The following is a 12,247-nucleotide window of genomic DNA, read 5'->3' as shown; positions in this document are numbered from 1 at the left end:
TTGACACTGGCACCGCGTTGGTTTGATTTGATTCCATGGTCTGGGATCGGGGCTGGGGACTAGTGCTAGGGCCAGGAGTCTGCACATGGACTTATTCTGTAACCGTCGGGTTTCCAGAAACGCTGTGGCATGGTCGCCGACTGTGAGTAAGGTTTGGATAGGTCAATTGGCGATGGAAATTCCGCCAGCTCGCCCGGATCCTGACGCTGGTGATGATGCTGGGCGACATGGAAGGGCAGGACAGGGCAGGAGAGGACGCGCAGATCGTTGATGGCCAGACCGTGCTGCACCGCGTGTTGTGGTGGGATTGCGATGTCGTGGCTGGCTCAGATCTGGAACTCTCCTGTGCCATGCCCTGCTGTGCCCTGCCATGCCCTGCCATGCCCTGCCATGCCCTGCCATGGCACGGGTTGTCGGATATACAGTAGCAGAATATACCGCTTAGTACCCGGTACTCGTCCCTCGTCCCTCGTCCATTGGGCCCCTGGAGACGAGGCTGTCGAGGGAGCAGCGAGGGGAGTGCAACTAGAGACAGAGCAGAATTCCCGTTAGCTAGCCATCAAGCGAATGCGAATGCTGGCCGGGAGGCCCAGGTTTGGATGAAGGACATGACATGGTGAAAGAGTGATGACAGGCCAGCACTAGTACTAGCACGACGGTGTGGTCGCAGTGGCCATCCATGGAGAATGGTTGCTGTGCCGTGCCGTGCTGTGCTGTGCTATGCTGCGTTGTGCTGAGCTGTGCTGCGCTGTGCTGTGCACAGTACATGGCATGTAATCGAAGAGATGTGGGTTGTCAGCGTCCGTCCATGTCCATGCATGTTTTTTGCCCTCTAACTCGGTGGCTGCAGTGGTATTCTCTATTCTCTGTCAGTCCCAGAGTCCCCACCATCACCCACCGTGACTTCCTGTTGTAGGTGCAGCAGATGTGGGTCGTGGACCGGCCTACCGTAGCACAGTACCGCTCCGTCTCCCCCCACCAAAAACGGCTGGTCAGGGGTGGCTCAGACCACAATGAGGCTCTGGCGTTAGTGGGGTTGTGGCCTGCAGCACCCGGTCCACTTTGCGTGATAGCGCGTGTACGTGTTTTTTTCCAGTGACGACGGTGAGGGCGTCCAGCTCACAACGTCTGGATACCTCGAGCGCAGAGATCAGCGAGGTAGACTCCTGTGCAGGACAAGCACAGCATCTACATCTTGAGCCAGCGTGGGTCGTGTTGTGGCACAGATACCGATGCTGAATCTGAATCTGAGCCTGAATCTGCACTGGATCTGCATCTGCAACTTACAGAATTGCCCCCTCCCCCCCCTCCTTGACGGTACACCACACACCACACCTCACCACACCAACACCGTCTTGACTACATCCACTCCAGTTACTCCCACGACACCTGGCATCGCCGTCACCTCTTGACCCCACCAAATCCGAGGCCTGCCATTGGTTCAGACTGGATCGGACTGCACTAGACTGGACTGAAATGAACTGCACTGGTACGGTGTCGTCTGACTTGTGCTGAGCTGCCGGCGATCGAGTCAAGGTGTCAGAGCAACACACCGAGACCCCTAGCGGTGGACACCCTACTGGCGGCCGACATCTCGACGTCCTCAACATCTGCAGGGGCTTCCAAGGGGACGGCAGTGACAGGACAGTGTCAAGACATCTGTGCTGTGCATACACACAAGTGCCATTGCGGCTGAGCTTGTCAGGCCAACTGTCAACAGCCCGCCAAGACATACAAGACGCACACACGGGCACGATACACAGGATACATTCACGAGATACACAGCACTGTCATCCGCCTACAGCATCACCACCTCCCACCTCCCCCCAACCTCCAATCGCCTGGCGCGCGCTTTGTTTCTGATGCAAGCACCGTCAAAGCGCCATCGACCTCCTCCTCCTCCTCCTTCCTCCTTGCACCCTGCACCTTGCACCTTGCTCCTTGTCGTGAGCTGCTGACTGGGACGAACAACGTCAACACTCACCACACAGACGCCTGGATACTCCCCCATCCCTCCTTTGCGGCTCCAGAGATCCGACTTGCAACCCGCCCTCCGTCAGCCGTACCATAGCACTGCTGCAGTTCGTCCGTCCGCACCTATCGCAGCCTTGCGCCTTGTGTCTTGTGGGGTCTCGCTTCTTGCTGTTTGTTTCAAGTTCCTCTCGACTCTGCGGCAGACTGCGGCTACAGCTCCACCCTTCCATTTCCACGCCCTCCATTTAAACTATTAGGCTTTTTGGGGGGGTCCCTTAGCAGATCAAACGCCCAACGGCTCCAAGACTACAGACGACATTCTGAACAGGGATGCAGTAGTTCGCGCTGGATGCCCAATCGCTCCTTCGCTCTAGCCCTCGCACTCGCCCTCGGCCTCACCTCCGCTGCACCTCTCACCCTGGGTAATTCCTCGCCTGGCCTGGCTCCGTCCCTGCCGGCTAAAGAGGCCACACCGTGAGGTCTACCCAGGCAGATACCACCTGCTGGTCCTCATCAATGTCCCTCAGGATCACATGTCAGAGCGCCTTGCTCGCCGGGCAAGGCCTTCATCCCTCTCGCTGTCTCAGATTGCCGAACACCTCCCCATGGCACGCTTTGGCTGCTATGTCGGGCCCCGCGGCAGCACTGAGATGTCCCAACAAGTACTCCCCGACCCGAGTCGTTTCTGATGCCTCGCCCTCCTCCACTGCTCTTGGCATCACCCAGCTGAGAACATTCGTCTCCCTCACACGACCGCGGCGGAAGAGAGAGGAGCGGGAGCCAGGGTAAGGCACCCCTTTCCTACCCCTCCTCTATGGTTCCTGTCCTTTCCGTCACATCTCTCATCCCGGTCCGCTCCAAGCCGGAGAACAAGCCGGCATATGACAACGACCCGGCCAGAGTATCGCGAATGTTGCTTACATTGGAGTTGAGCGCGATCCGTCGGCAGAACTCTTTGTGTTACGTCCCACTAGCAATGTTCCCATTGAACTGCCCGATATGTCTTCCCTGATGCCGTGATCACCTTGCTAATACCCCGAGTTTCATGCAGTCTGCCATCTTCGTCGGCATCTCAACCCAGCAAGATTGCCAACGCAATCAAAAAGGCACTCCCTGTTGCAGCCCATGAGAACATCTATACCATCCCTAACCTGCTGACTGCATCCCGGCTTGTTTTGGCCCCGGTAATTGGCTATTGCATTCTCCACGACCATCATGCCTGGACCCTGGGCTTGTTTGCCTACGCGGGCATCACGGATCTCTTGGATGGGTGGATAGCGCGGAAGTGGAATCAAGGCACGGTTGTAGGCACTGTCATCGACCCCATGGCTGACAAGACGCTCATGACGGTCTTGACGGTGGCACTGGCAATGAAGGGCGGCCTACCTAGTAAGTGATTGTTGATTTCTGCTCAAGTCCGGGTGTAGATACCGGACCCTTTTCTCTCCATCTAGGCGGTGGTTAGTCCTGCTCGGCAAAAGTTTTCCTCAGGAAGCGATCACTGGAGTCTTTAGCACTTGCAAGTCATGTGCCGTATGGACTCAGAATCATCAGACCACCACGGTGTCTCGACAATTCGCCTTTGAATTTGGCTAACTGACATTCACTTTGATAGTTTGGTTAGCAGTGATCATCCTCGGTCGTGATGTTGCACTTGCCATCTCAGCCATTTATTTCCGATGGATATCTCTACCACCACCAAAGACCTTTATGCGGTACTGGGACTTCTCGTTGCCGTCTGCAGAGGTACACCCGACAACAATCAGCAAGTACAACACATTCCTCCAGCTTGCACTAATGGGCCTCACGACAATGGCGCCTCTGGTACCGGTCGTGGGCGGGACGCCCTTGACCGTTATGCAGTGAGTAATCCTGTAGAACTACTTCTTGCGTTTAAATTTGTCTCCACGGGACGCACTTGTACCCGCCACGGGTACCGTCAGGCTACATAAAGGCCCGCGTGGGACGGTTGCTGGCTGTGTTACGTTGCTACGCCCACGCCCGAATACGAATATGGACTCACGAAAAGATAGCAGCTAACGTGAGGTTGTTTTAGGTATGTCGTCGCCACTACAACAGTCTGGAGCGGGGCTAGTTACGTGTACAGCAAGGACGCCGTGAAGATACTGTCGCATGAAGAAATCAAGGAGAGGCAAAAAGGTGACCAGCGTCCTTGACGGACTCAAGTGGACTGTATCGCCAAACAAGTAGCGAGTAGGCCGACTTTCGAGGATGTGCGCCGGCGGCATTATCAGACCATTTTGAGACATCAAGTGCTCAGCACGACCGTTCAAATCCCCTGACCTCTTGGTCACACAACCGGAAAGAACCAGCCCACACGGAGCTAGACGCTCTTGAGAAACTAGCTGACAACACAAAGAAAAAACAAATGGACTGCACTCAGACTTTCCTCACCATGTCGGGATGTGTGTGACCTGCCGCTTATCCCGCACAGACGAGCACGCAATATCGACTGCGTCTGGCCAGTGAAGAGCCAGCATACACGAAATACCCAGCTGATTAGTCGGCCCTTCTAAGAGAGCTATCGTGATGGAGCTGAGCACATAGGCCATCATCTTGCACCGCCGATGACATACCCAGGTTGCCCTGCAACTACTGGACAGGTTTAAGGGGATTTGGCGGATGGCGCTTGGGCAATCTAAGACACCAACAATCATTCACAGGCTTTCGGTCAGATGTCTGTATCTGTACTGTCCTGCTGATAGTAGAGGTTGATATAGATTCAGTATAAACGAGAAGAAAAACACTGTCAAACTTTTCCATTGCCGCCCGGCTGTCGCCGAACAATCTGAAGCCTCGCCTATCGCGCCCGTTTCCAAAGTCTACTTCCACTTGCCAAAATAGAGGGGAAATGTTTCCAAATGGGAGGGCCATCAGAACTAAACAGGCATAATGGAGGCGGGAGCGGCAGTGTCAAAATGCTTGACAGGCTGTCACTGTTGCTAGCGGCCTGTTCCAGCCGCGACGGGTCAAAGACTAACCCGACGCTCGGGCTTGACCATCATCACCCGGCGGGTGCTTCAATATGTCCATTGTTGTCCGTGTTCTCCTACGCTTGCTCACTGGCTGACTCTCCAAACGGCCTGTTTCGACAGGCGAGTGATCTACGCTCTCGTGCCCATGTCTCTGCGGTCGATGGCGGACGGAGTGGGGGTGGAGGCTCGAGCCATGAAGTCCTTGTCAGGCTTGTCAGTCTCTGGCGGATATCGATGGGTCTGGGTCGGTCGGTCGACCGACTGACTGACTGACTGACCCACGAGATGTCTGAGCGCGCGGTCACGCGTCACCCTCCCCGAGGTGACGTACGGACAGTATAGGGCCATTGCTGGAGCCTCCCCTCGCACGTACCCCAACACCACATAACCGAGGCTGCTGATACGAGTCTGGCTGGCGCAGCTCTGGTCCTGTCGTTCACGCAGGGCTGGCTGGCTGGCTGGCTGGCTGGGGGGCCCGGCGGCGGCGGCGGCCCTGACGATCCTTGACGTCGATCCGCTCGAGCCGCATCACTACGACGCCCACATCCAACTTCTTGTTTGACCGACCACTTTTAACGCATGGATGTCAAAGGCATTGTGATGTGGTGCATTCATCGGGCACCAAGAAGAAAACCACCAAACATTATATGCGCCTATATATGCAATTGTTTCTAAACTGTTTGGGCTGTGGCTTGAACCTTCCCAAACATTCCGAGACCGTGGCATGGCCGTTGCAGGGGACGCGCTCTTCCTATTTCGTACAAAGCTGGCAATGACAGCGTGGTAGATCTACAGTCGCTTGCCCCGTGCACACGCGGACGACCTCAGTCCACGAGGCACCCACGAGGTTGTGAGACATGACGGCAAGCTAGGCATTTTGGTCAATTTGACGGCCGGGCCTTCCTTCTGTGCTGCTAAAGTAGTTTGACACCTGTCGTCAGCCCTGTCAACCCTGTCCCAATGCCACCTGGCTGTCTAGGTCTAGACTGAGCCGTTGTCTGTCCCTTGCCTCTAGGCCTCGTGTTCCTGGCGCTCGTCCACAACGCCGTCCTTCTACTAGTTTTTGGTTATATGTACACTTTTTGTACACTCTATCACCCGCCCGAGTCCCGAGATCGTCTCTCAATTCGAAAATCGGACATCCCTGTTAAAATATTTTCCGATGCATTTTCGGAACTTTTCATACATAGGCGAGCACTCATACGCTCGGATTGACCCCTCTACAGCTCAGCGACCCGGGCCTTGGCATCCATGGTCTCCTGGTCCTCGCCCGGGGCCGCAAGAGGCTCTAGATCGGCAGCCTTGCCGGCGGGAGTTGCACCCCGCTGCACGTACCCCAGCAGCCGGATGCACCCGGCGGGCGTGATGCCCTCCAGCCTCCTCGCCTGCGCGAGGCTCTCTGGCCTCGTGGTCCTGAGGATGCTCTTCTCCACCAGGCTCAGGCCGAAGATGGCGTCGTAGTCCAGGTCCACGGGCAACCGCAGCTGCTCGTCCCGCTCGAACTTCTCCTGGTCGCGCAGCTGGCTCGCCACGTACGGCGCGTAGGCGGCCTCGATGGCGACCCTGTTGCGCACGCGCTCCGGGAAGCCCATCACACCGGGGATGACGCCGCGCTCCGCGAACGTCTCCATGGTCACGTTGGCCAGGCGCAGGATGTCCATCCCGTCCCGCCGGACCGTGTCCTCCTTGACGCGGAACCCACTGCGCAGCCATGCCTGCGACGAGAGGCTGTGGCTCTGCAGCAGCCTCGTCAGGTCCGCCATGCCCTGCTGCTCGTCCGTGTGTGCGCTCCACCGCTTGTCCGACACGACGCCCCAGCGCCGGGCCTTGGCCGTCAGCCGCGTGTCGGCATTGTCCGCGCGCGTCGAGAGCCGGTACTCGCTGCGGCTTGTGAACATGCGGTATGGCTCTGACACGCCCTTGGTCACCAGGTCATCGATCATGACGCCGATGTACCCGTCGCTGCGGGTGAGGCTTATCGGCTCCAGGCCCTGTGACGCCCGGCCCGCGTTGATGCCGGCGATGACGCCCTGCCCGGCTGCCTCTTCGTAGCCCGTCGTTCCGTTGATCTGGCCCGCCAGCCAGAGGCCCTTGATTGCCTTGGTCTCGAGTGTGGACCGCAGACTCCGCGGGTCCACGTAGTCGTACTCGACCCCGTAGCCGGGCTGCAGCATCGTGACGTTCTCCAGCCCGGCGATAGTGCGCAGGAGCTGCTCCTGCGCGTCGGCCGGGACGGTCATGGAGAGCCCGTTCGGGTACACAACGTCCGTGTCGAAGCCCTCGGGCTCGAGCCACACGATGTGCCTCTCCTTGTGGCCGAACCGGACGATCTTGGCTTCCAGGGATGGGCAGTAACGGGGACCTTTGACCGTCTCGCGGATATGAATCGTCTTGTCGAGGTTTGCGCGGACGACGTCATGTGTCGCGCCGTTGGTGTAGGTTGCGTGGCAGAGCAGCTGGTCTTGGACGGAGACCTTGTCGTTGAGGTAGCTGAAGGGCATGGGCGGATTGTCACCTTCTTGAGGCTCCAATATAGAGTAATTAATGGTTTTTCTGTCGAGCCTCGGTGGTGTTCCGGTCTTTAGTCGCCCGAGTTGGAAGCCTGCGTCGCGTAATGACTTGCTCAGACCGAAGGTGGCTGCCTCGCCCATCCGCCCTGATGGGTATGCCTCAAGGCCAATATGGATCTCCCCGCCCAAGAAAGTCCCCGTCGTGATAATGACGTGGTTCGTAGGCAATATCTCGCCAGACTCGAGTCTCACGCCCGTGATCTTGCTTTTCGCGCCAAAGGTCTGTCCGTCCGTGTCTTGTGTCTGTCCAACCACGATATCCGAGACGCTGCCGAGAACAACACTAAGACCAGGATAGTTGACCAGCTCCTCCCTCATATGTTTCTTATATAGCTCCCTGTCGATCTGCGCGCGTGGACCCCATACCGCAGGCCCCTTCTTTCGGTTCAGCACCTTGAACTGCACGCCTGCCTTGTCGATGATGCGACCTGCCAGCCCATCAAGCGCGTCGATCTCCCGCAGTATTATGCCCTTGCCGATGCCGCCAAAGGAAGGGTTGCAGCTACATACGCCCAGGTTGTCGAGCTTCGGCGTGACGAGGGCGGTGCGGGCTCCGGACCGGGCGGCTGCAGCGCATGCTTCGGAGCCGGCGTGGCCGCCTCCTATTACCACGACATCGAAAGGCCTGTATTTTGTGAGATGCATGTCAGATTAAGAGCTCCTCGATCAAAGGAAGTCAATGACAGGAAGGATGAGTGCGCGCGTACCTGGAGTCTTGCGAGACTGTGGCAAAGGTTCTTCTGCGCCCCGGCCGTCGTCCTTGTGCTGTGAGAACCGTTGGACGGCTGAGCAGCCGTCCCGGCCTACTCAAGCCTCGAGGCTGCCATGCCTTTCTCATTTTGGGTCGAGAGGCAGCATCTACTGGAATGGATACCGCTCGTCTGCTATCGCAAATGTTCGCAGGCTTGGCCGTCGGTCGTGAAGCCCAAAAAGCTTATCGCCAGAAAGTGTTATCTTATCTTATCGTACCTAGCCTCGAAAGAGGCAACTAACACTGAGCTGAAGGCGCGCGCGTCTGCCAAGTCAGCTGGAATCCGCCTGACCCGCCTGACAGAAATGAGGCGAACGAAATCAGAGAAAACACAGCAGGGGGAGAAAATGCCACCACCCTGAAATAACTCTCCTCTGGCCCTTAGAATACAACTGTACTTGTACATGGTGTACAAACCTAGTCCACTTGCACCATCGTGAGACGTGCAATGATCGGCGCTGGCCAGAACTGGCCGTCCGCATGGTGAGGTTGCATCGCCGGGGAAGAGTTTCTCTCACAATCCCATAAGTCGCGCGATGCCGATGCTGCGTCGGCCAGGGTCTTGGAACGGTGGCATTTCTTAGATTGCCATCCACCCACGTTTCCCCATGTTTCTTGGCGTGGGAAAGGATGCCGACAGGCTCGCAAACAGATCCACGGCCGCGGAAGTGCAGTGCCTGGCTAGGCCTGGTCCCAGCAAGTCGTACGATTTGTATATCAAAAATTTAGGGCTGCACGCCGCCGGATCGACGCTGACCTAGAAAGAGGCTCGTATTTTGTGCGGTACCGAGTGTGGGTGAGGAATTTTGGGCGTCAGGGAAACAAGCCGCGCAGGCAAGCCGCGCAGGGCCGCGCGCGGGTACTTGCTTCCCCCCAGACGAATACGCCGCTCGACCATTTTACACACACGCCCTCGGCACATGGAGGGCAAAACTCGATGAAGTCACCAACACCAGCATCAACAACCAAAAAAGAGGCCAGCTCCCATCCCGCTTCTGGGAATTGAACCCGAGGCCAGCCCCTTCGCCTCTGACGTTGGATCCTAACGGAAGCCCAGACGTCCGGCCCGTGTCAGCAACCACGAGGGCTTAACAGTTGCGTCATATGACCCAGAATTTCCCTGACCTCCATGCCAGCCTACGGTATTGCGCCTCTGATAAGGTAGAGACGAGATGGGATGAAAGTGGCGCTGGTGGCTGGATTGGCCTCATGGTGCGCCTCCACCCTACGTCTCGATCCCGCGATAGCATTGAACGAGCTTCAGCTCGGGTGTGCGCTTTGCGGCCACAGTATCTGCATAGAATAAGTAGGGAAGAAAAATAAAGGGGGGGGGGGGTTATGGAAAAGGAAAATAATCTCTTAAAGGTGATTGACTCTAAAATAATTCCTGATAAAATATTTTCCTGTGAGGGATAACCTATGGGATAACCTCCTGTGGATTAATCTCGGTTAGGATGACCTCCTGTGGGATACTTTCCTGTGTGATACGGTTCTGTTGGATAACCTTCAATAGAAGGGAGTAAGTCGGCCACATGGGGCTCCACCATGATGTTTTGTGATTTTTGAGAGTGTGGCCGTGTTGTTCCAATAGTGTATGTGATGGGGCGCGCCATGCAATACACGCGATCGGACGTGATTCTAGGAAGTCACAGCTGCGATACTTCCAGATGCTCGTCCAGGAGAGTATATAACCAGACATTCTCACAAGTGAGTGTATCATCGCCTGTCGAGGGCCTCGGGAATGGTCAACTTGACTTTAGATTATGAAGACCTACTTCTATCATTCCCGTCGCCTCCATGTACTGAATCGCCGGGTATGGCGTTGTCCTTGTGTCAAGAGTACCAATCGCCGTCAAGAACGCTACCTCCTCCCAAGCTCCTTTCGTAACCTCCCAGCCGTGGTAGTTGGCGGTGGCTCCGGCCATGATGACACAGCATCCTCCACTTCCTCTAAAAATGTAGTAGCATTGTGGACAGTAGTCCCACCTAGCACTACCCGAACTCCTGGTGTCGCCGCGTTGATGGTTGCGACAGTCCGTGCCTCTTCGTAGGTTGCTCCTCCAACTATGAAAACCACAATGTCCTGCGGTTTATCGCGCGTCGTACCTCCTCCTTCGACGAACGGGTATTGCCGTTCCGGTAATTTTCCTTTAATCAGGTTTTGTAGCGTCATCTCGAGCAAGGGTGAGTGCTGGGTGTAGACGTTCTCCACGCCTTTCAGTCCCTTGAACCTGCTTCCAGCACCTGAGAAAATACCAGCAGAATCAAATAAGTCCGTGAGACCACCAGAAGCCTGTGATTGCTGCAAGGATGAGTGATACGCTAGCAATTTTGCTACAAGATCTGCTCTCCTGGCTGGGACGCCACCAACCGTTGACAGAAGGTCGATGAGCATGGGCACCGAGTTGGACGAGTGTTTCTCGTACCGCAGTGCGTACAGGGCTACGAGGCCGACCTTGTTGTCAACCGTCACCGCAGATGATTGGATCAGCCTTTGGACGTTCTGTGATACGGTCAGTTCCTGTCAGGCCACAACAGAGAGCTCAAGTGGCAGGAATTCTCACCTTCAGGTCTGCCGCATGGTTATCATTGCAGGCCAGACTCTGTTCGACTTCGCTGACCTCCAGAAGGTTCTCCGCACCGACTCTCCGGCTGAGCTCCGAGACTAAAGTGACATGTTTGCTGACGTTTCCGGAGAGCTTTCTGAATTCCGGATACTCTTCGATGAACCTTTTCATATCTGAAATGGACTCAATATTGGTATTGTTTTTAGTCTTTGACTGATACTGCTCGACGTAGTCTTTGATGTTCCCGCCGAGGTCGCCGAAATTGAGGAACATGTTTGTCTTGAAGAATGGATCTTGGTCCGGAGAAAGCACGATTTCTTTCAACTCGGGTCTGATCTCTGGTACGTCGCTCAAATCGACCTTGCCATTGTCAATACCCAAGAGATGGTGCACCATAGCTTGGTACGTCCATTGCGTCAACAGCGGGGTCACCGGGTCGTCTCTCCTGTCTAATATTAAAAGAATAGGCGGTGTGTCCACCTTTCGGAAGTCGAATAATTGGTCCTCCTGGTTGATATGATACCGCACCTCGGTCGCCAGTTTCTTGGCCAAGAAGCTGTTCTTCTCATATCTGATGAGTGGCCGCTTCTTCAGCATTAGAAGTGCCGCTATCAGACCCTCGGTTGTTCGCGTCAGAGTATCGGTATTCCACATATCGGGAGTCGTGCTCCATATCCGCTGCTGAGGGATATGGACATCAAGAGAAAAGAGGTCTGCGTTGATGACTACGAAGTCGGCAAAGTGCTCCTGGACCAGCTTGACCACTTCGTGGTCATCCGCCTCAGCAAGACGCTCCAGAGCGGATTTCTTGATGACATTGCTGAAATAGAGGTGGTACTCTCCATACTTGGGCTCGCGAAGCTCATCTATGAGGTACTGGATAGAGTCGGATGAGGGCCTGATGAAGCACAGACATCTCAGGTGGCGCATCTTCTCTCTGCTGGCGTTCTCAAGCCGGTCTATCAGATAGACCTCGTGGTTCAGTAGTGAAGACTGAGTGATTGCTGTCGAGACGATCGGTACTGTGTCTCGGTCTAGCAACAGGATCTTCATCTTGGCGGATGTGCCACCGCTGGCGCTGTCCCCGGTCGAGACCATCTTGGAGACGGACCCGGCCACCGCTTGAACGACATCCATCTTGGCAAGACGAAGGAGCGATTAATCTGGTTTACTCGGACACCCGGTACTCGAGGGGAAGAATTGTGTGCGAGGATAGAAGCCAGAGAGGGTACATAAGACCCTTGCGGTGGCAGCCCTCAGTCAGGGGTGTCGTCACCTCATCAATTGGACAAGTGGCCGGATGCCAACAGTGGAGTGTCTCGATTTGGTGGGCCCTTCAATGGAGTTGTTCGCTGCGCAGTGAGCTATCTGTGAGCTGAGAAAACGGCT

The 12,247-nt window shown here is 56.0% G+C and overlaps 3 protein-coding genes across 3 annotated transcripts; 1 reads left to right on the top strand and 2 right to left on the bottom strand.

Annotated features, from left to right (window-relative positions):
* Window positions 1-2,490: 2,490 nt before the first annotated feature.
* On the top strand, window positions 2,491-4,151 carry J7T55_007520 (cardiolipin synthetase; the record flags this gene model as incomplete). Its single annotated transcript, XM_053144291.1, has 4 exons — window positions 2,491-2,759; window positions 3,026-3,363; window positions 3,590-3,836; window positions 4,031-4,151. 4 exons carry the CDS (start codon window positions 2,491-2,493, stop codon window positions 4,149-4,151), a joined length of 975 nt encoding a protein of 324 aa, XP_052993210.1.
* A 2,039-nt stretch (window positions 4,152-6,190) lies between these two features.
* J7T55_007519 (trna uridine 5-carboxymethylaminomethyl modification enzyme) lies at window positions 6,191-8,185 on the bottom strand (the record flags this gene model as incomplete). Its single annotated transcript, XM_053144290.1, has 1 exon — window positions 6,191-8,185. One exon carries the CDS (start codon window positions 8,183-8,185, stop codon window positions 6,191-6,193), a length of 1,995 nt encoding a protein of 664 aa, XP_052993209.1.
* Window positions 8,186-10,152: 1,967 nt separating this feature from the next.
* J7T55_007518 (uncharacterized protein) lies at window positions 10,153-11,995 on the bottom strand (the record flags this gene model as incomplete). The annotated part of the gene is made up of 3 exons (XM_053144289.1): window positions 10,153-10,593; window positions 10,663-10,794; window positions 10,856-11,995. The coding sequence occupies 3 exons, from the start codon at window positions 11,993-11,995 to the stop codon at window positions 10,153-10,155; spliced, it is 1,713 nt and encodes a 570-aa protein (XP_052993208.1).
* Between the last annotated feature and the right edge of the window lie 252 nt (window positions 11,996-12,247).

Source organism: Diaporthe amygdali (assembly GCF_026229845.1).
Source record: "Diaporthe amygdali strain CAA958 chromosome Unknown NODE_16_length_960263_cov_65_539585, whole genome shotgun sequence".
Taxonomy (NCBI): domain Eukaryota; kingdom Fungi; phylum Ascomycota; class Sordariomycetes; order Diaporthales; family Diaporthaceae; genus Diaporthe; species Diaporthe amygdali.
The sequence above is the reverse complement of the archived record's forward strand: the minus strand, read 5'-3'. Positions and strand labels throughout refer to the sequence as shown.